This window comes from Trichosurus vulpecula, chromosome 5 (genome assembly GCF_011100635.1).
Source record: "Trichosurus vulpecula isolate mTriVul1 chromosome 5, mTriVul1.pri, whole genome shotgun sequence".
NCBI classification, from domain to species: domain Eukaryota; kingdom Metazoa; phylum Chordata; class Mammalia; order Diprotodontia; family Phalangeridae; genus Trichosurus; species Trichosurus vulpecula.
The window spans coordinates 125,636,707-125,658,881 of NC_050577.1; the positions used below are offsets into that span (position 1 = coordinate 125,636,707).

Consider the following 22,175-nt stretch of genomic DNA (forward strand, 5'->3'; position numbering starts at 1 on the left):
CCCTCTCTCTACCTATGCTGCCATCATGTTAGTTCAGGGCTTCAGCATCTCTTGCCTGACTTGTTGTCACGTCCTTTTATTTGGTTTTAGCCTCTAGTCTCTCCCCATTCCAGGCCTACCTCCACAAGTCATTTTCCTTTAGTGCACATATGACTGCTCACCTATTCATTAAACTTCACTGGTTCCCTTTTGCCTTTAAGATCAAATATAAACTCTCCCTTTAGCTTTTAAAGCTGTTTACACCCTGTAAGAAATGGGAGGCGGAGTTTTGTTTCCACAGAACTAAAGGTGTACTTCCCTCTCCCCCCCCCCCCAGCTTTAGCAGAAACCAGGCCTCAAGGTCGGTCAGGTGAGAGGTCAGAGGCTTGTACGCCTGTGCATGCTTTTTGAGAAGACAGGGGAATTAGAGAGGCCAAACCACTTGAACCAGTTCAAACTTATCTAGGGTCTGGTCTTGGTCAAGAATCCAGGCCTACTGATTTGCATAATTTGCATATGTTAAAGAGGGAAAGTAGGGGAAGTAAAAGAATGTAGTTTAATCCTAAACTAAGACAAGGAAAATCTAATTAACTTCACTTTTGCTTCTGTATCCTTATTATCCTACCTGTATAAACTGTATAACCTAGGAAAACTATGTAAAAAATAAAGATTGTAAACTAACTGTAACTCTAGCAGGAGTGGAGGGAATGGTTACTCCTGGTCCTGCAGCTGTATCAGTGTGAGTGTTCCAGTGAGCACTACACTGGCTCTCTTGAGGAGCGTAATAAAACGTCTTCCTCTGCCCACTCTGTTGTTGAGTTCTTTGGGTGAGAATGGGCAAATCACATGGATCTTCGTAAGGTCAAGTGAAGGGAAGCAATAGGTAGTGGAAGCTTGTTCTGGGCTTACTCCTGGATCTTGCCTTGGGGTGTCTTGTGATCCCCACTGCGGTGTTAAGAGGGCTACCACTCCTGATTCCCTTGGGGAACCCTGTGGTCCGCACAGCCTTCTTAAGGGGACATCACTTGGGACTTCCGACCCTGTCTTGGGAGCCTTGTGATCTTACTGTGGTTCTAAAAGGGGCCATCACTTGGGTCCTCCTTAGGGTCTGACCCCTAGGAGGCCCGGTGATCCCCACAGATTAAGTGGGGGGGCTACCACTTGGTCTTCCTCTGGGAGTTCTGTGGTCTGTACAACCTTCCCTAGGGGTTATCACAGGATTCTTCCTCAGGACTTTGGGCCTGCCTAGGAAGTCCAGTGATCCCCAAAGCCACATTTTCTCACAATTTGGGGAAGTCCAGTGATCCCCAAAACCACATTTCTCACACACCCTAATCCTAATGTGAGAAACATGGTTTTGGCGATCACTGGACTTCCTAGGCAGGGCCAAAGTCCTGAAGAAGAACCCTGTGATAATCCCTAGGGAAGGCTGTACAGACCACAGGACTCCCAGAGGAAGACCAAGTGGTAGCCATCCCTTAATCTGTGGGGATCACAGGGCCTCCTAGGGGTCAGACCCTAAGGAAGACCCAAGTGATAGCCCCTTAGGATGGCCATAAGATCACAAGGCTCCCGAGACAGGGCCAGAAGTCCCATGTGATGTCCCCTTAAGAAGGCCATGCAGACCACAGGGTTCCCCAAGGGAATCCAGAGTGGTAGCCCTCTTAACACCACAGTGGGGATCACAGGACACCCCAAGGCAAGATCCAGGAGTAAGCCTGGCGAGCTTCCGCTGCCTATTGCTTCCCTTCACTTGACCTTAGGAAAATCCGTGTAATTTGCCCATTCACACCCAAAGAATTCAGGACCAGAGTGGACAGAGGAAGGCATTTTATTACGCTCCTCAAGAGAGCCAGTGTAGTGCTCACTGGAACACTCACACTGATACAGCTGCAGGACCAGGGGTAACCATTCCCTCCACTCCTGCTAAAGTCATGGTTAGTTTACAATCTTTGTTTTTCACATAGTTTTCCTAGGTTATATAGTTTATATAAATAAGGATACAGAAGCAAAAGTGAAGTTAATTAGATTTTCCTTGTCTTAGTTTAGGATTAAACTATATTCTTTTACTTCCCCTACTTTTCCTCTTTAACATATGCAAATGATGCAAATCAGTAGGCCTGGATTCTTGACCAAGACCAGACCCTAGGTAAGCTTGAACAGGTTCAAGTGGGTTTGGCCTCTCTAATTCCCTAGACTGCCTTCTCAAAAAGTATGCACATGCCTACAAGCCTCTGACCTCTCACCTGACCGACCTTGAGGCCTGGTCTCTGCTAAAGCTGGGGTGGGGGAGGGCAGGGAAGCACACCTTTAGTTCTGTGGAAACAAAACTCCTCCTCCCATTTCTTACACTAACCTCTCTTAGCAGCCTCCCTTCCTAGCTCGACTGTGTGGTCAGACCCACCTTCCATCTGCTGTCACTGTGCCTTTATTCTGACCATCCTCCAGACCTGGAATGCACCCTTTCTTTGCTTCCACCTAATAGAATCTCTCACTTTCTTTTTATAATGACTTTTCCTTCAGTACTCAGTAGCAACTTCTACATGAAGTCTTTCCTGATCCTTCCAGTTACTAGTGCCTTCTGTTCCAAACAATTTGTATTTCACAACTATGTTCTTATTTGTATTTATTCAATATACGTTTTGTTTTTGTTTATTAAAATTTTTTTTTTCATTTAACAAGAATTTATTTTCTTTCCTATCTCTCCACCCCTAATTGGATAGGGGGCAGGGAGGGGGGGAAGGAAAACAAAACCCTTGTAATGAATGTGCATTATAAAAACAAATTGCTACTTTGTCCATGTCTCAAAATGTGTGTTTTATTCTGCACATTTAGCCCATCACCTCTTCATCAGGAGGTAGGCAGGCAGCATTCTTCATTGTTGGTCCTCTGGCATCATGGTTGATCATGTCTTTTAAGGTTGTTTGGTTTTTACAGGGCTGTTGTTAGAGTATGAATTATTCTTTTGCTTCTACTCACTCCCCTTTTCATCAGCTCATACTAGATTCCTAGATTTATTCCTCGATTTATCTGTAACTGTTCTTTTCATAATTTCTTACAGCACAATAATATTCCATTACATTCATATACGGTAATTTGTTCAGCCATTCCCCAATTGATAGGTAGCCCTTTAGTTCTTTGTTAGCACAAAAAGAGCTGCTCTAAATATTTTTGTACATATAGGTATGTTAGTCATGATAACAAAACCCAGAATCTGAAATAGTTTTAGAAATTTATTTGGTCATTTGGCAGAGGAGAGAGTCAGAAGTAGGGGTGGCTTCGTCTCCATTCTTTGGGAGGTTTTACATTGTATAGGATTCAGGTAAGAGTACCAGAATAAGCTGCAAGTACAGACAAATTAGTTAAGTAAGATTGAAGTGGAGGATCCATTAAGGTGTATTTCAATAAGTATAAACATTTAAATCAAGGTCCATTGAGATGTAATCATACACATTCAAATTTAGGGAGCCCCAAACACTAGCATTGGGTGGACCCAAGACCTGGGCGATATCCAGGCATTCCCTAAAGCAGTCTGACTTCCCCAGGGGCATCTCTGAGGTAAACCTGACCTCTACAGTAAGTTTTTGGGTTAGACAATTTCCAACCACCTAAAACTAGGCTCAAACAATATAATAAGTAAGGTTTTCCAAACAATATACTATTTCCCTATAGGTCCTTTTTCTCTTTGATCCCTTTGGAGGATAGGCTTAGTAGTAGTATCTCTGGTTCAAAGGGTATGTACAATTGATTAACTTTTAGGGCATAGCTCCAAATTGTTTTCCAGATTAGCTGGACCAATACACAGCTCCATCAACAATGCATTAATGTACTTGTTTTCCATAGCTCCTTCAACATTTGTCATTTTACTTTTTTGTTTACTTTACCAATTTGATGGTCATACAGTGGAAATTCAGCATTAAGCATTTCCCCTACTGTGTCTTTCAGTATATAATCTTTTTTTTTTTTATCATGTCAGAACTTTTTGTTCATTTTGGTGAATGTTTTTCTTTCTAAAGCAATTTTATTTTGAGAGTTTTTTGTAGTTTTGCTTCTTTCTAGAAGTTCTGTTGCTGAGTTTGTGGGTCAAAGACAAAGTCAGTAAGAATTTATTAAGCATTTCCAGGGGTGGGGATCCTGCAGCCTTGAGGCCACATGTGGCCTTCTAGGTCCTTGGCTGTGGCCTTTTGACTGAGTCCAAGTTTTACAGAACAAATCCTTTTATTAAGGGGATTTGTTCTGTGAAATTTAGATTCAGTCAAAGGGCCACACTTGAGAGCCTTAAGGGCCATATGTGGCTTTGAGGCTACAGGTTCCCTGCCCATGAATCCTATGCTATGTACAGTGCTAGGGGCTAGATATAAAAGAAGGTGAAAAATAGGTCTGTGCTCTCAAGGAGTTCCTGATGTCAAGGGTGAGACAGTATGTAAACAAGCATATGCAAGCAAGATATAGACAGGATGAATTGTAGGTAATCTCAGATGGAAGGCACCGAGAGTAAGGAGAACCGGGTGAGAGTTTCTTGTAGGAGGTGAGACATTAGCTGAAACTTGAATGAAGCCATGGAAGTCAGTCTGAGGAGGGACAGAGTTCCAGGCATGGTGTACAGCCAGGGAAAATGCCTGTAGTTAGGAGACAGAATGTCTTGACAAAGAGCAGCCAGGAGGCAGGTGTCACTGGGTCACAAAAAATCAGTCAGTAAACGTTTACTAAGCGTCCCCTATATAGGTATTTGGCATTATTCTAAGTGCAGGGAAGGCAAATATAAAAAAGAAAGACATCCCTGGATGGCAGAATAGGTGGAGGGGAATAAAATCTAAGGATAATAGAAAGGGTGATTTTCCAAAGCTAACTTCCTTTGTGATCTCTCTTACCTCAGATCCTAGATTGTGTGTGTGTGTGTGTGTGTGTGTGTAAAATGTATTACCTTGTGAACTTTTTTCCCTTACTTTAACTGTAATATTAACCCTAGTGAAAGCAAGTTAAATTAGTTACATAAATGCAGACATCCTGCTCTGAGATTCTATAAATGGATCTTGTTCCTGAACCAATTCAACTAATGTTTATTTTGTGCCTACTGTGTACAAGTCTTTGGGTATTAAAAGACTTTGCTTTCACTAAGCTTTGTTCTACTGAGGCAGAGATTCCTAATAGACTTTTTGCTCAGGAAGTGTGGATGAATTTAGCCTAAGACAGACCCAAGTGGTTTTCTATCTCCATAAAGTAACAAAGTTTGGGAGGTGGGAAAGCCAGTCGGTTTTTGATAGAATGTGCTAGATGTAGCCTTTATGCCACATTAGGTATTTTGGCTAATCAATGCGTGATTTTATTATTTTGAGTGATCATTACAATTTACAATTGTTTTATCTTTGATTTTATGATATTCTGTTCATCATAAAATTATATTCTGACTGTCTAGAATCTGGGTTTTCTGAAGGAAGATAGGATAAACAGCCAAAACCTGGAAGGATGTGACAGGAGGGAATGACAGATGCTTCATGATAATATATTAATGACAGTATTGTGAAATCCTGTTTGAAACAACTTCATATGGGGTGTTCTTGTACAGACTACTTTACCATCATTAATTTCCAGGAATATATTATAAGAAGAAGTAGGGACTGCTTGCATTTATGTTTGATCTTTAAATAGTACAATATAATTCCAGTCAGCTGTAAGCACTTCCTATGCCCATAACAAAAACTTTATACATTTCTATTCTTTATCACATCTATAATCTGTTCTCTTTTAAGGGAGAGTTCTAAAAGATTCTGAAACCTTAATGCATCTTGGAGTTAAGCCAGAAGACACTGTAAATTTGGAATTAGTTTCCTTAAATCCAACTCGTTATCCAATCAAACCAGTATTTCGAAAAATACATGGTGTTCACGATGTCATAACTGTCAGAGTGCAAACTGGTAATTTATTTGATTTTCTTTCAATGTGTTTTGCAGTACTTTAAGAAATGCCACATTTAAACTCACTATTGTGAATTGTTTATCCACCCTTGGTTTTTACCTGTATAGGTGCTAAAGTGTACCAGGATATAACTGTTGAGATTGAAAGAATTGACTTCCACAAACCATTTCTGGGTGGCTTCAGACATAAAATAACAGGGACAGAATATCATAATGCAGGGACACAAACAGTACCCAAAAAGGCACCTGTAAAAATGAACATCTTTTCTAGAGATACCCAGGTAAGATTTGTGATTTTCCATGTGTTATTTTCTAGGTTATTAATAGAACCAAGTACATTGCTACATGACTGTCAGAAATTAAATTGATAGAAATAGTCATGTGTGAAGAGCATAATAATCAGAAACAAATAAAAATGAATTGAAAGATAAGTAGTATGGAACAAAACTTTGTTTGGTTTTCTGTGTTAATATATATCAGACAATAATTTTAACTCAATCAAAATATCCTTAAAGTAAATAGAATTCCTTAGGGTTTCAGCTTTCTAGTTAATTTTAACATAGCATATGTTTTTATTCCAGACGGTCACTGAGAGAAAAAAGCTCATAGCAACTACAAGTAGAACATCTACACAGATGACTAAAATTGGCGTGTATGTGTCTAATATGACTGATAAACTGATCACTCCAGGAAAATATTTTACAGCAGCTCAGTATCATGCACGAAGATTGGCAGCAGTAAGTTCCTTATGTTCTCATGGTTAGACACTGAAAATGCTACATTATCTGCTTGCTATTTTATGCTTAGTGCTTTAGGGCATCCCACAGGCTAGGCCCTCTAGAGCTGGCTTCATGAGATCCTGAGTGCTCTTTGGGTCTGCATTCACTGAAACCATTCTGTAGGTCACAAAGCCCCCATTGACGTGTTTACCGTTATTAACCAGTCAGGGAATACAATTAGTTCAAAGCCAAGCCATATGATGAAATGGTATAATAAGGAAAGGAGCACGAAAACATTTTCCCCATAAACCTAGAGTATGCTCTGTCACAAATTCATACACTCATTAGTGGGAAGATTGGTTATATGTGGCTGGAGCTCAAACTTAGAGGATAATAAGTTTGGGAGCATGTATGGCCAGGACACACTCATGGAAGGGCGGCTTAGATTTGGCACTGTAGGTCGGCTGGTATTTTCCAGTGATGTCATTGTGCTGCTCATCTTCAGTAGAAATGTAATGTCCACCAGATGCTTCTTGGCTGGACAAGTATTCTTGACTGTGTGCTGCTCTGGAGGTTGACCCACTGAATGCTGCCCTGCTAGACTAATGACCGGATTAGATGGCAGAGATTGTGCTGGATGCTGCCTGGCACAACCACATTGCTCAGTAGTAGTAGAATTTCACTGTTTTCAGCATCTGGTTTCAACTGGAATCCTTGGTTATATTACTGTCTTTTTCTCATGTAATGAATGAACACTTCACAGCACTTTAGTTAAACAATCAGAGGCTTTTTAGGAAAGCATCAGTCTTCAGCTAGAGAGACACCTGGCTTGTTAGTGACCTGGCTTGTTCCCTGCAGAGTCTTACCTGTGAATGAGGCTTCTCATTAAATTCTTTATTTGCAAATTTTTGATAGCTTTTAAAAGAAATCTTTCCTTTGATTTTCAGGATGTCTAATTTGGTGTTTAATAGGGGATTTTTAATTTGTTCTTTCTCTGTTTTTTCAGTTGCATGCCCAATTCATTTATCTACTCTTTCTCTTTATTATTCATGTAAGCATTTAAAGGTATAAATTTTCTCCTAAGTATATGCTTTGGCTGCATCTCATAACTTTGTCTCATTGTTGTCACTCTTTTTAATGAAAATATTGATTGTTTCTATTATTTTTTTTCTTTGATTCACTCATTCTTTAGGATTAGATTACTTAGTTTCTTAATTTTTAATCTTTTTTTCCCTTTATTGAGTATAATTTTTATTGCATCTTGATCTGAAAAGGATGCATTTTATATTTCTGCTTTTCTGTGTGAGGTTTTTATGCCCTGACACCATCAGTTTTTGTGTAGGTGCCATGTATTGCTGAGAAAAAGGTATATTCTTTTCTATTCCCATTCAGTTTTCTTCAGAGGTCTATCATAGCCAAAATTCTAAAATTCTATGCATCTTCTTAACATCTTTCTTGTTTATTTTTTTGGTTAGATTTATCGAATTCTAAGAGGGGACAGTTGAGGTCCCCCACCAGTATTTTACTATTTCCTCCTGTAACTCTTTTAACTTTTCCTTTAAGAATTTGGATGCTATACCATTTGGTGCATATGTATTTAGTATTGATATTACTTTGTTGTCTATGCAAAATCTAGTTTCCCTGCTTATCCCTTTCTTTTCTTTTCTTTTTTGAGGGGGGAAGGCAAGACAATTGGGGTTAAGTGACTTACCCAAGGTCACACAGCTAGTAAGTATCAAGTGTCTAAGGCTGGATCTGAACTCAGGTCCTCCTGACTCTAGGGCCAGTGCTGTACTCACTGTGCCACCTAGCTACCCCTGCTTATCTCTTTTAACTAGATCTTCTTTTGCTTTTGCTTTGTCTGAGATTATGATTGCTGTCCCTGCTTTTTTTAAAAAAAATATCAGCTCTAGCAGCTCCAGCCCCTTACTTTTACCCTCTATGTATCTCTCTGCTTCAAGTGTGTTTCTTGTAAAAAACATATCATAGGATTCTGATTTTTTAATCCAATCTTCTGTTTTATGGGCAAGTTCCTCCTATTCACATTCACAGTTATGATTACTGTGTATTTCCTTCCATCCTGCTTTTTTTTTCCCATTTAACCTTCTCTTTCTCCTTTCATCCCATCCTTTATCAAAAATGCTTTGCGTAAAACTACCACCTCCCTCAGTCCATAATCCCTTCAATAAGTACCCTGCCCTTTTTTATTACCCTCCCCTCCTACTGCCCTGTAGGGTAAGATAGATTTCTATACCCAACTAAGTGTTTATGTTATTCCCTCTTTGAGCCATTTCTGATGAGAGTAAGGTTTAAGCATTACCCACTCCCCCTTTTCTCCGCGCTCCACTGTAAAAGCTCCTTATTACCTCTTTTATGTGAGATAATTTACCCCATTCTACCTCTCCTTTCCACTTTCTCTTAGTGCTTCTCTTTTTCTTACCCCTTAATTTTTATTTTTTTTGGGCATCATTTTGTCTTAGTCAACTCACCCCAGTTTCCTCTGTCTATATATACTCTTTCTAACTACTTTAATAATGATGAAGTTCTTAGGAGTTACATTCATCTTCCCATATAAGATATAAATAGTTTAACCTTATTGAATCCCTTATGATGTCTCTTTCATGTTTATCTTTTTATGTCTCTTGAGTCTTATATTTGGAAGTCACATTTTCTAATCAGCACTGGTCTTTTTATCAGGAATGCTTGAAAATGCTTAATTTCATTAATTTTACATTTTTTTCTCTTAAAGGATTATACTCAGTTTTGCTGGGTAGTTGATTCTTGGTTGCAATCCTAGCTCCTTTGCCTTCCAGAATATCATATTCCAAGCTCTCTAATCCTTTAATGTGGAAGCTGGTAAATCTTGTGTTATCTTGACTGTGGTTCCATGATATTTGAATTGCTTCTTTCTGACCTAGGAGCCCTAGAATTTGTCTGTAACATTTTTGAGAGTTTTCATTTTGGCATCTCTTTCAATAGGTAATCACTGTTCTTTCAGTTTCTGTTTTATCCTCTGGTTCTAGGATATCAGGGAAGTTTTCCTGATAATTTATTGAAATAGGATGTTTAGGTTCTTTTTTTTTATCATTGCTTTCAGGTACTCCAGTAATTCTTAATTTATCTCTTTTTTTTTTTGGGTGGGGGAAGGCAGGGCAATTGGGGTTAAGTGACTTGCCCAAGGTCACACAGCTAGTGTGTCAAGTGTCCGAGGCCGGATTTGAACTCAGGTCCTCCTGACTCCAGGGCCGGTTCTCTATTCACTGAGCCACCTAGCTGCCCCAATTTATCTCTTTTCTATCTATTTTCCAGGTCAGTTTTTTTTTTTCCTGTTGAGATATTTCACATATTCTTCTATTTTTTCATTCTTTTGATTTCGTTTTATTGTTTTTGATGTCTTATGGAGTCATTATCTTTTACTTGCCCAATTCTAATTTCTAAGGATTATTTTCTTCAATGAGCTTTTGGGACTCCTTTTCAATTTAACTAATTCTACTTTTTAAGGACTTCTTTTCATCAGTGAATTTTTCTACCTCCTTTTCCATTTGGCCAATTCTGAATTTTAAAAAGTTCTTTTCTTCAGTGGATTTTTATGCTTCTTTTACCATTTGGTCTATTCTGTTTTTTTAAGTTGTTATTTTCTTCAGTATTTTTTTTGTGCCTCCTTTACCAAACTGTTGATTCTTTTTTTCGTGATTTTCTTGTATCACTGTAATTTCTTTTCCCATTTTTTCTTCTACGTTTCTTATTTGATTTTAAAATCCTGTTTGAGCTCTTCCAAGGTATGAGACCAATTAACATTCTACTTTGAGGCTTTGTATGTAGTTATTTTAACATTGTTGTCTTCTTCTGAGCTTGTATTTGGGCTTCCCTATCACCATAGTAACTCTATGGTCTGGTTCTTTTGTTGTTGTTTGCTCATTTTTTCAGCCTATTTCTTGACTTTTAGCTTCATGTTAAAGTTGGTCTGTGCTCCCAGGGTGGAGGGCACACTGTCTCAAACTTCAGATTTTTTTGTACTGCTGTTTTTAGAGGTAGTTCTGGGTGGGTGGATGGGGTCTGTAAGTTTTCAGTTCTTCCAAGGTAGAATGATCTAAAGAGAGGTATGGTCTCTCCTGGCCTGTGCTCTTGTCTGTGAGGAACCACAGGTGCTCTTTTTCACCTTGGAACTATTACCAGGCTTATTCCTCACCTGGGGCCTCAGACTCTAAGTGTGCTAATGCTCCTCTTTGCTCTGGGATGGTGTCCCAGCACCATGAATGCACAGTGCAGCAGAGTCCTGCACCCAGTGCCAGAAAAGGGTCCTCTCTAACATTATTCTGATCAGTTTTCCAATCCTTTTAGCATCAGTGGTCTGAGAGCTCTGGCAGTTGCCACTTCCCATTCAGTCACCCCTAAGTCTTACTTCTGGCTTGTGAGGGTACAGTCTGCAGTCCACTCTCACTCCACTGAGACAGACCTTTCCTGCTGACCTTCCAAGTTGTCTTGGGCTGGGAAATTGTTTCATCTCATCCTTTTGTTGGTTCTGCTGCTCTAGAATATGTTTTAAGGCATTATTTTAATGTTGTTTTGAGGGGAATTTGGAAGAGCTCAGGTGAGTCTGTACCTTTACTCCACTATCTTGGCTCAGTCTTCCCTACTGCACCCCCAAATCTTTCAAATTTATCTTTACAATATCATTTTTAGTGTATAAATTGTTCTCCTGATTCTGTTCACTTTTCTTTGCAACAGTTCATTCCAGTCATCCCAGGTCTTTTTTTTTTTGAAGCATCTCTTTCATCATTTTGTATAGCACAATATTATCCCATCACCTTTATTTTTAATAATTTATTTAGCCATTCTCTAATTGATGGACACCCCCCTCAGTTTCCAAATTTTTGCTACTCTGAAAATAGGTACTATAAATATTTTTATATATGGATCCTTTTCTATTGCCTTTGACCTCTTTGGGGTATAGACCTAGTAATGGTATTGCTGGGTCAAGGGGTATTCATAGTTTAATAGTTTTTTTTGTTTATAGTTTCAAATTACTTTCCAGAATGGCTGAATCAGTTCACAGCTCTACCAGTAGTGCCCTGATGTACCTATTTTCCTGTAGACCCTCTAACATTTGTCATTTTCTGTTTTCTGTTGGTGTTGCCAATCTGATGGATGTGAGGTGGTATCTCAGAATTATGTTAATTAGTATTTCTGAGGTTGTTAGTGATTTAGAGCATCTTTCATATATTGATATATTGGATTTCTTCTTTTGAAAACTGCTTATTCATATCCTTTGACCATTTATCAATTGAGGAAGGGCTCTAATCAACTGGTATTGTTGTCTAGCATCTTACTTTGTTCCCCAAGAATATCATGATATACTTATCAAATGCTTTGCTAAAATTTCAGCAACCTATATCTACATTTACCTTACCTATCAGTTTAGTAACCTTGTCAAAAAAGGTTAGTCTGTCATGACCTGTACTTGATGACCATTTCTAGATGATCACTAACCACTTCTTACTTAATCATTCATTCTTGTATTTTTCCAGAAATTGAAGTCAGTTTCATTGGCCTATAGTTTGCTGACTCTGTTATCTTCTTGTTTTTTTTTTTTAAATCAGAACATTTACCTTTTTTGCAAAAGTCCTGAATTTTCTCTCGTTTTAGTCTTTCAGATACAACTGACGGTAGCTTAGCAGTCATATTCACAGTTGTTTAATTTTTTGAGTAATAGAGGGTATAGTTCATCTTTGGACATGTGACTTGAATGTGTCCAGGAGAGCTGAGTGTCTCTGACTGACTCCCAATTTTTATTAATTAGCAGTCCCTGTTCACTGTTTTCTTCTCTTTTCAGTCTGAAGGTTGTTCTTGGAAGAGAAAGCGGAAACAAAGTAAGATTAAGCAGCTCGTGCCTTGTCTCTTTTGTCCCGTTCTGGGAGGTAGATCTATTCTCTTCTTTGATTCTTCCCTCTTTGTCACCATAGCTAACAAAAACAAAGCACAGCAAACAACACATCTCTTTACTGCCCTTACCTATCCTGGCCAGCCTTTGTTCATTCTGAGCTTTAGCATTCCTGACCGCATCCTTTCAGGACTATGTCATTATTCTGTATTCCTCCTTTGTTAACCTGCTCTTGCTTCTGTATTTTATAGTTGGTGAATTATCTGTGCCTATGCTTAGGTGTTTTCAGACAACTCCCATTTTTTCTTCTCACCTGAAGTGTTTGTTTCCCTTTGTGTTTTCTGAATTTTATTCTTGACAGTTTCTCAATGCTCCTGAACTGACTTCCCCTGTAGAATTTTAGTCCGTGAGATCTTACCTATTTTTCCTCTGAAACCTTTGAAATGTTCTCTTTACAAGTCTAGGATGTGTGCCAGACTCTCGCTAGCTATCCTCTACTTCTCTATCACAAATTCCAAACTCTTATTAAAGTTAATGGGCATATTAAAAAACCTCTAAATTGTACTATTTGCATTTCATAGACAGTTATTTTATAATTCTCATTTGTATATTTGAGAATTCTTCCCAAGTTAAGAATAAATTTTAAAATTAATTGATGCTTAAAAATTGTAATAAAATCAAAAGGAAAAAATAACACATGGCATGAGAGGCAGAAGAGATCCATTGATATGGGACTATATAACGTACCCTGATGGAGTGGTCAATGACCACTGTATTAGTAAGGCAAGATTCAGGATATCTATGGTGATGACGAATATGCCTGTATAGTTCGGAATTGCGGAGTATAAGAGACTCTCTGTATAGAAGGCAGAAGAAGTAAAAGATTTATTCAGATACCAGAGGATCAAATCCCAGAACCAATAACCCAATTTGACATAGCAGTGATTGTATCCCAAAACCAGTAAGTTCACCTCAATATAACATCAAGGAGATGAAAACACAGTATCACAGCAAAGAGCCAAGCCATTCTATAACCTTCCCTCCTAATAGTGCCTTCTTATAAACACTCACTCACGTATCCTAACTATCTGCTTGCCTGAGTCCTCTCCTCCCACAGTTCTGAAAGCCCTTGTAATTCTCAGAACCCTTCCAGTTCTCTCTCTTGCAGTTCTCTCTTCCTCTTCTTCCTCTTCTTCTTCTTCTTCCAGCTCTCTGGTCTCTGCAGCTCTCTAGTCTGAGCTTAATGGCTACCCACAGGGTATATATATCCTGTGTAGGCCTGGGACTTAGCACCTAATAGCAAAAGCGTGTGGGCCTGCCTACAAGCAAGCCTCTCCTAATCAAGCTTCCCTTAACTAGCTCCACCTGAGGCCTATTGAATGGGGGGGAGGGTAATCTTTGATCACATTAGCACCACAACCACTATGGTGATTGTGTTTCCCCTGTGAATGGGGTAAATTTGGCATAAAGTCGCTTTTCACCTCTCCCCACCCTCACCCCAATGCTGTTGTTAAGGAAATGACACCCAGTGGCTATAAGATCTGTCATGGCTTCTGGTTTTTGGCAGGGTCTCTGTCTGCTGGTATGGGTCTAAGATTGTTCCAACAATGTCATATGCTGGATTGTTAGTGTTTTAGCCAACCCAAAAGGCTCTCATAGTGACTGAACCATGCATTAGAATGTGGGCTCCTTGAGAGAAGGGACATTTTTTCTTCCCTTTCTTTATATCCACAGGGCTTAGCATAGGACCTGTATATACTTAATAAATGTTTGTGGACTGACTGAAGCACATACTGTTCTCACTCATCCTCCATTTCATGGAAGGAATGCTGAAAGACCTGGGTTCAAATCCCAGTTCTCCCACTTACTAGTTATGTGGCCTTGGGAGAATCTACCTCTAAGCTTCATCTGTTTCCTCATTTGCAAAAGGAGAGGAATAACAAAAAGTCAAGGATGATTCCAGCGTTTCAATTAGTGGCAACAGGAGAATGGAAATAGAGAAAAGGGGAGAGCTAGCCTCCTCATAACTTCTAATTATGGCTCCTAAACTCTCAAGGTTCTTTTCTGTCCTTGTATTTTTGGAGACAGCTCTTAGAAGTTACAGAAGACAATTTTTAGCTTTCACATAGAAATATTTACTTCAAAAGATATAATCAGAAATATAGAAATATGCTTTCTCCTGTAACATGTAGGAGGCAAAATCCTCCTTCCCTCTGCTGTCTCAGTCTCTGGGGAGGGGAAGGGGATTAGGTTCACAGTTTAGCCCAGTTACTATGGACTACAGTCCCAAGTCCAAAACGTCCCTGGAGCTTGAGTCCAGGTGATGAGGTTTTTGAGTGCTGGAACTGCGAGAATGCCAAGGCAGAGTTGCCTGGAATGAATTCACACACTCAAGCCTTCTTTTGGCTTGAGTCAAATGGCAAAAAGTTTATTGTAATGTTTGAACAAAAGTGGGCGAGAGTTCTTATGAGACACCTGTGAGAGACTGAGAGTAGTGCTGGGGTTTATGTGTAAAAAGGAATGCCAGGGATACTAATTAGGTAATCTAAGGGTCCAGGTGTCTTTGGGAGCTATGGATGGGAAAGTGTAAGGAGTATACTGGACATTGAGGGAGTTGTCAGAGGCATAGACCTTGGGGATCTGGCAGGAGGAAGAGTCCTTGGGCCAGCCAGGGACAAAAATCCTTGGCCAGGCACCCCTCTGTCTGTTCTGATAAGAGAATGTGTTCTGCAACAGGAAAAAATTTTCTCACGGGACAGGGGCCTATAGAGAAATTGGGAGGCTTCCAGAGACATGATCGTAGGGCTGGAGCCCGAGCATCCATCATAGGCACCCTGGCTTCTCAGGGCTTCCATGCCAGGCTGGCTGGCTATCCCACCCTGCCTGAAATATTTTCTCCAAGGTCATTTGAACTCCCATCCTGTAGGATCACCTCCTATATCTGAAAGAGAACAAACAGCATAGAACAGAAACAGACATTCCCAGGGCCTTTTCTCCAAGTCAGGATAAAAAGAGAGGTAACAGGAAAGAAAGTCCATCCATTCTTACTGGTTCAGTTCATGGTATCCTTATTGTGGCTGAACTGGGATCTTCACCATATGGACATAGCCAATAACATAGTAGCAGGAAAGGGGCAATTTTTTTTTTTAAAGACTGAAGGCAATAAAATATATTATAAAGCTAGAAGGAATCTATAAGAATCCAGCAATATTGTATTGAAATTAATGAAGATATCACCTCCTTTTTTTGGTATTTGTTTTTCTACCCAGTATTTAGATATATTCAGCCTTACAAAACCAAGCAAATCATATTTGCTTTGGGAGACAAGCAATTTAGTCTCTCAAAGATAAAAATAAAACAAACTGAGAGCTTTTGAACATTGATAAGGTCTATTTCCTAGAGTAGGTAAGCTGAAGTTATCGACAGATTTAAAAATAAATTTCTAAATCTAAGGCACACAGTGAACAGCTTTCAGAGAGCCTTGTGAAACTAAAGCTTTGTATAAAAACAACCAAACCAAAAAAAAATGAAAATAAAAGTATTTGAAAATTGATTCTGAATAGGGAAATAACTACTGATACTGTGATCTGAAACTAAGTGTCCAACCATCAGAATTTGAAAGGGCATAAATAATAAGAACTTTTATAACTCCTGGAAGTATTCATTATAGTGACTTAACTCAGCTGAATGCATGCTTCCAATGGAGCTCATGAAAACACTTTTTCTATATTAGGAGCTCTTTATATTAGGAGCCCCAAACTAGAACAGTTATCAACTATTCTCTATAAATCCAATATTGGCAAAAGTTAGCATAGGGTTACATGTAGGGAGCGCAACTGAAGTAGGCTATAGTCCACAATAGACATTGTTTCACAGATCAGAGAATTTGTCATCATTTCAGCTCTTCGTTATTTCATTTATTTAAATTTAAAGCTTTAAGTAAAACTGGTGAGCTTGGGAAAATTTGACTTATCTCAGATAATGTAACTTCAGAAAGTACCTAAGTGATCCTTTTTCAGGGTCTTCATTGAGGGATGTCTAGATCACCCTAGAACATTTACAGTGAGTTAGAAATAAATAGAATAAATCACTATGATACAAAATGATGGAATCTTCTAGGGCACTGATTAATGTACCTAAATACTTCATAATCCTCTTCAATCTTGTAAACATCTTTCCTTTCAGGAAACTTCATTGGCTGTCACTTTTCATTAGGGGCAATAGGAAACAAGATTAGTAAAAAATGGAGTTATAAAATTATGATTGAGAAGCTCCAACTAAAAAAAACCCCAAACTTACCATGTACTCCTCAGGGCCCCTTACTTTATTTGGGTGCCCAAGTACTTTAGTTACTACTTGGGTAATAGCTGTTGATAAATGGCAATGTTGGGGAAAATTTGTGTGTGTGTATGTGTGTGTGTGTGTGTGTGTGTGTGTGTGTGTGTGTGTATACACATATATACATACACACATACACATATATATATACACGTATGTATGAAGGAAGGAGAAAAAAAGTAGATTCAAAATTCCTTCTTTCTCTTCTTCACTTCTTCCCTCCCTTTGTGTGGGATGGGGAAAAAACCTTCATATTGTAAAAAACAAAACAAAAATGTTTAGCCATTTATTTTGAAAAAAAAAAGTAAAGTCATAGAACAGGGCAAGGTTTCTAAACTGCTGAAGGTAGAAGAAGCACTCATATGGGATAAGTCAGCCAACACTGACTCCGATGCCTCTGGAGGGACAGGTTATGTAAAGAAGGAAGGTCCTCTGGATGATTCAAAATTTTCTACCCCAGACCAAATCCCCAGTAGCGAGCTCCTCATTACAGCTGATTGAATGATGAAAGCCGTGAACTACATGCTGTAGTTTGAAATTGTGCCAATTGTTTTTTTTCATTTTTTGTTTTTTAACTATGAACTACCATTTATAATTTTTCCATGATAAATTTTTAAAAATCTCAAGTAGTTTATAATTAGATTGCAAACTTTTTGAAGGTAGGCACCATGTCTTCTGATTCTCCATAGTTCCTAGAAAAGTACTAGGCAGGTTTTAGGTATTTATTAAATATTTACTGATTATTTCCCCCTTTCATCTCAGTTATTCTTTCCTTACCACTCCCTGCAACTGCTGACTTAAATTCTACTGCCTCATTTCAATCCCAGTCTAAGTAAAACATTTTTAGGAAGGAGCATTTGCTCATTTCAGAGGCACCTATGAATGCTTCTCAGATTCTACAGTATTTTGGGTTATTTCTACCACTACTTATCTTGAATAATAGAGACAATCAAGACAATTGATAATAGGCTCCCTTTTCCCTTCTTTTTTATCTTACACATAGGTAATAGTGATCCAAAAATATTACCGAAGGTGGCATGCAAAAAAATTAGTAGAAAGATTAAGAGAACAAAAAAGAAAAAGATTGGAGTGGGAAATACAAGAAAAAATAAGGAAGGAAAAGGAAAAAAGAGAGTGGCTGCAAAGAGATTATGAACGGAGGATAAATCCACAAACAAATGATGATTTTGAACTTCTTTTCCATGCTTTGGAAGGTAAGTTTGATTTAATGTAGGCTCTGCGTGTAATGTTGCTTAAACAATTTCTTGATGGGATGACCATAGATTTTCCAAAAGCCAAGTGGGTTATATTTTCCATTCTAGAAAAAGTTCTTTTTTTGTGTATTTAGAATTTTTAAAATTACAAACCAGGAACAAAAATAACCAAATAAATATAAAAAATCAAGAATCAAATCTCATATAAAATCCTTAGAATTTGTTAAAGTAGAACCAGACAAATTAACAATTAAGCAAAAAAAGGATGCTTTTACTCTAAGTCTTTCTGAAGTTCTACCTTCAACTTTGTTTTCTTTAAATATATATGTTTATGTTTGTGTATATACATGTATATTGCATAGTTAATATGTATAAAGTTATGATTGTGTTAACCTCAATTTATATCACTTTGTATATGTCTTTCCGTAATTCCCTGTATCCTTCATATTGTTTTATTTTGAAGACCCAGAAACACTCCATTCACATACTAAAATTTAGTCAGCCATTCTCCAATCTTCAGACACACAGGTTGTTTTTAATTTTTTTTGCAATGACAAGCTGAGCAAATACGAAATTTTTTGTGCAGATATGTCCTTTTGTTCTCTTAAGGTTTTTTATTTGGTTTTTTTTTTGATAAATTCCTCACTATGATAGAATAAATTTCTTACCACATCATATCTGAAAGTAACGATCAGTTTTATGGCTTTTGTTGTAGATTGCCATAATACTCTATTTGCATCAATCTAAAGATACACCAACTATGTATTATTGCATGTTGCCTGTTTTCTTTGTGCCACCTTTCATAAGACACTGAATATTTATTTTATGAATGTTGGGGAATGTCTACCCTCAGACTGAGGAATTTTGAACTCCACATGTCTCATTGTGTTCCCCCTTCCATACCCCAAGCTTCTCACTGTCTGCAATTTCTCCAATGATCTTAAGAGTATCACTATCCTCTCAGCCACCTAGGCTCACAACCTTAGTGTTATCTTTGATTCTTCTCTCTTACCAACTCTACATGTCTAGTCTGTTTCCCAGTCTTGTCCTTTCTACCTTCACAACATCTGTATGCATCCCCTTTTCTTTACTCAGACGGCCACAATCTGGCCCCCATCACTTCTTGCCTGTACTACAGTAGTTTTCTAAGTGATCTTTTCCCCTCAAATCTTTACCCACTACAATCCATCCTCCCTTCAGATGCCCAGATGGTTTTTCTAAAGTATAGGTCTGACCATATCACCTCTCACGGAGTTCTCTTGGGACCCTGTTATCTCAGGATCAGATAGAACCACCTCTCTTTAGCACTTAAGCCTTTTTGTAACCAGGCCCTTTCCTATCTTTCAAGTCTTCCTGCATGATATTCCCTTCCATTCACTCTGTAATCTGGCCTCAATGGCCTACTTTCCGTATCTTAGATACAATACTCCCGCTCCTTTTGCACTGCTTGACTCTCAGGCCTGGAATGCCCCACCTCTTTACTGTTCCGTCTTGGTTTTTCTGGCTTCCTTCAAGAGGCAGCTGAGAGTCCACCTGTAGAAAGGCTTTTTGTAAGCCCCCTTCTTTCCTGCCTCCTTTCCCTCTCATATTTTCTTTCTTATTCAGATTACTTTCATCTACATACTGTATGTACCTAGTTACATATGCGTTATCTTTCCCATTAGAATGTATGTTCCTTGAGGCAGGGATTGGGTTTTAATTTTTTTGCCTTTCTTTGTATCCCCAGCACTTAGTACACTGCATGGCACTTAATAAATAAATAAATGCTTATTGACTTCATAGTTATTAGGTACAATATAAATATATACATATATTTAACATCAACATACTTTAATTTTGTTGTAATAACAATGCTGCTTGCAGCTGCAGTGGCTGGGTAAGGCCAATAACACCAGCACACAGGAGGGCTGCTAGCACAGGGTCTTTGATCTGCTTTTCTAAGGAAAGCAACTTTAAGGGGTTTACAATCTCACTTTAATTAAACATACATATATCATTCACTTAGTTGAGGGGGAAAAGTCAGCATCCTGAACTTTAGAGAAAACACAAACAGAAATTACAAGCAGAAATTATATAAACAGAGCAAATAACACAAATCAGCAGACATAGTTACCAGAGAGAGAAGCACCAATATCTGGATTTTCAAAGCTGGGAGGCTCCTTAATGGCTACCCAGAGTCTCATCTGGCTACATCACACAGAACACTCTTCAATGAGTGAGCCTCCAAAGCAAAATGCTAACCTCAGAGTATATATACGCTTCTTCAGGGTCAGCCCACAGAGGGCGTCACAACCGTGTGACTCAGACTCATGTGACTTAGGCTTTCTTGTGACTTAAGCAGGTCATCAAAGACTCTTGATTCAAACAAAGGGCAGACTCAATTAAAGGCACTTGATTGCCTTAGTGCTGAGAAACACTCCAAAAGAAAAAACAGTGAAAAGCCCCACTTTGCTTGCCATTACATTTGTATAGAACCTTTTTAGCATAATATAGTATTTTCATTTATCTCTTTTAATACCTTGTGGTTCAAATTCAACTTATTGTTGACAACTTATTGTCATTTTTCTTTTTGATTGAACTATTGGTATTGGTAGCTTGTCCTCAGAAGGAAGTGGGGAAGGTTTAGGGGAAACATGACGAGTTAAGTTTTGGACAGGTTGAATTTGAGATGTCTGCTGGATATCTACTTCAAGATGTCTGATAGACAGTTAGAGATACAAGGCTAGAGGTTAGGGCTAGTATATTTGAGAATCATCAGCAAAGAGATGGAAAATTAAATCCATGAGGGGGGCAACTAGGTGGCTCAGTGAGTAGAGTATTGGCCCTGGAGTCAGGAGGACCTGAGTTCAAGTATAGCCTCAGACACTTGACACACTTACTAGCTGTGTGACCTTGGGCAGGTCACTTAATCCCAGTTGCCCTGCCTTTCCCCCCTAAAACAAACAAACAAGCAAAAAAAAAAAACAAAGAAAATTAAATCCATGGGAGCTGATGAGATCACCAAGGTCAGAGTCTTGTGGGAAACCCACGGTTAGTAGATATCACCTGGATGCAGATCTTGCAAAGGAAACTGAGAAAGAGTAGTCAGATGAGATGAGACCCAGCAGAGAGTGATGTCCCAAAAAACCTAAAAGGAATGATTCAGGAAGAGGGTGATTAACGGTACCAAGGCCTACACAGAGGTCAAGGAGGATGAGGAGTGAGGAAAGACTATTAGTTTGGCAGTTATTCATTGGTAACTTTGGGGACAGCAGTCTCATCCAGATGGTGACTTTGGAAGCCAGATTGTAGAGAGCAAAGAAGAGTCTGAGGAGAGGAGGTGGAGATGGCCTTCTTAGGGCATTTAACAGTAAAGGGCAGGAGAGATATGAGATGATAGTTATTGGGGATGAAAGGGTCAAGTGAGAGTTCTATGAGTATGTATGTTATAGTTGTTGATTCCTGGACATTTCCATAAAATCTTTGAACCCAATTTCATAAAGTGTCCCTATTCTTTGAAGAGTGTGAATAACTTTTGTCTTTGAAACTGGTGCCCTCTTGTGGCTTGTTATGAAACTACTGTCCTCTGACTGGGAAACTTCAACATCTTCTCTATTTACTCCATTCTGAGCAAGTGTTGGTCTTTCTCCTTGCCAAGGGTGACCGCTTCATGTGTGTCCTTTATCCTATGCCCTCCTGTATTCTCCAGGAGCTTGCATGTGGTACCTACTGTGTGCCATGTACTGTGCTAAGAACTTTGCAAATATCTTGTTTGATTCTCACAAAAATCCTGAGAAGTAAGTGCTATTATTATCCCTGTTTTACAGTTGAGTCAGCTGAGGTAAACAGAGATTAAGTGACTTGCCCAAGGTCATATGGTAACTTAGTCTGACTCCAGACTTAGCACTCCATACACTGTACTACTTTGCGGCCACAAAAGACACAGACCCAAATGGGGACTTGCCACTGAAGTCCTATTCAATGAGAGGGTCAAAGGACAAATCATAGAAACAGTTAATGATTATGTGAGAAAAGTGACAATGAAGTGACATGCCAGAATATCTGGATGCAGTTAATGTAGTCCTCAGGGGAAAAAAATCATATTTCTACAAACATAGATTAACAAAATAGAAACAAAAAAATTAATGAA

General features: G+C 38.7%; 1 protein-coding gene across 1 annotated transcript in view; it reads left to right on the plus strand.

The window, feature by feature from the left end:
- The window catches only part of IQUB (IQ motif and ubiquitin domain containing), a 95,850-nt gene that overhangs the window by 35,385 nt on the left and 38,290 nt on the right, over positions 1 to 22,175 (plus strand). The window contains exons 4-7 of the mRNA XM_036761208.1: positions 5,730 to 5,894; positions 6,003 to 6,175; positions 6,476 to 6,631; positions 17,836 to 18,046. Of these exons, the coding sequence (XP_036617103.1) occupies positions 5,730 to 5,894; positions 6,003 to 6,175; positions 6,476 to 6,631; positions 17,836 to 18,046 (705 nt within the window). The remainder of the gene's footprint in view (positions 1 to 5,729; positions 5,895 to 6,002; positions 6,176 to 6,475; positions 6,632 to 17,835; positions 18,047 to 22,175) is intronic.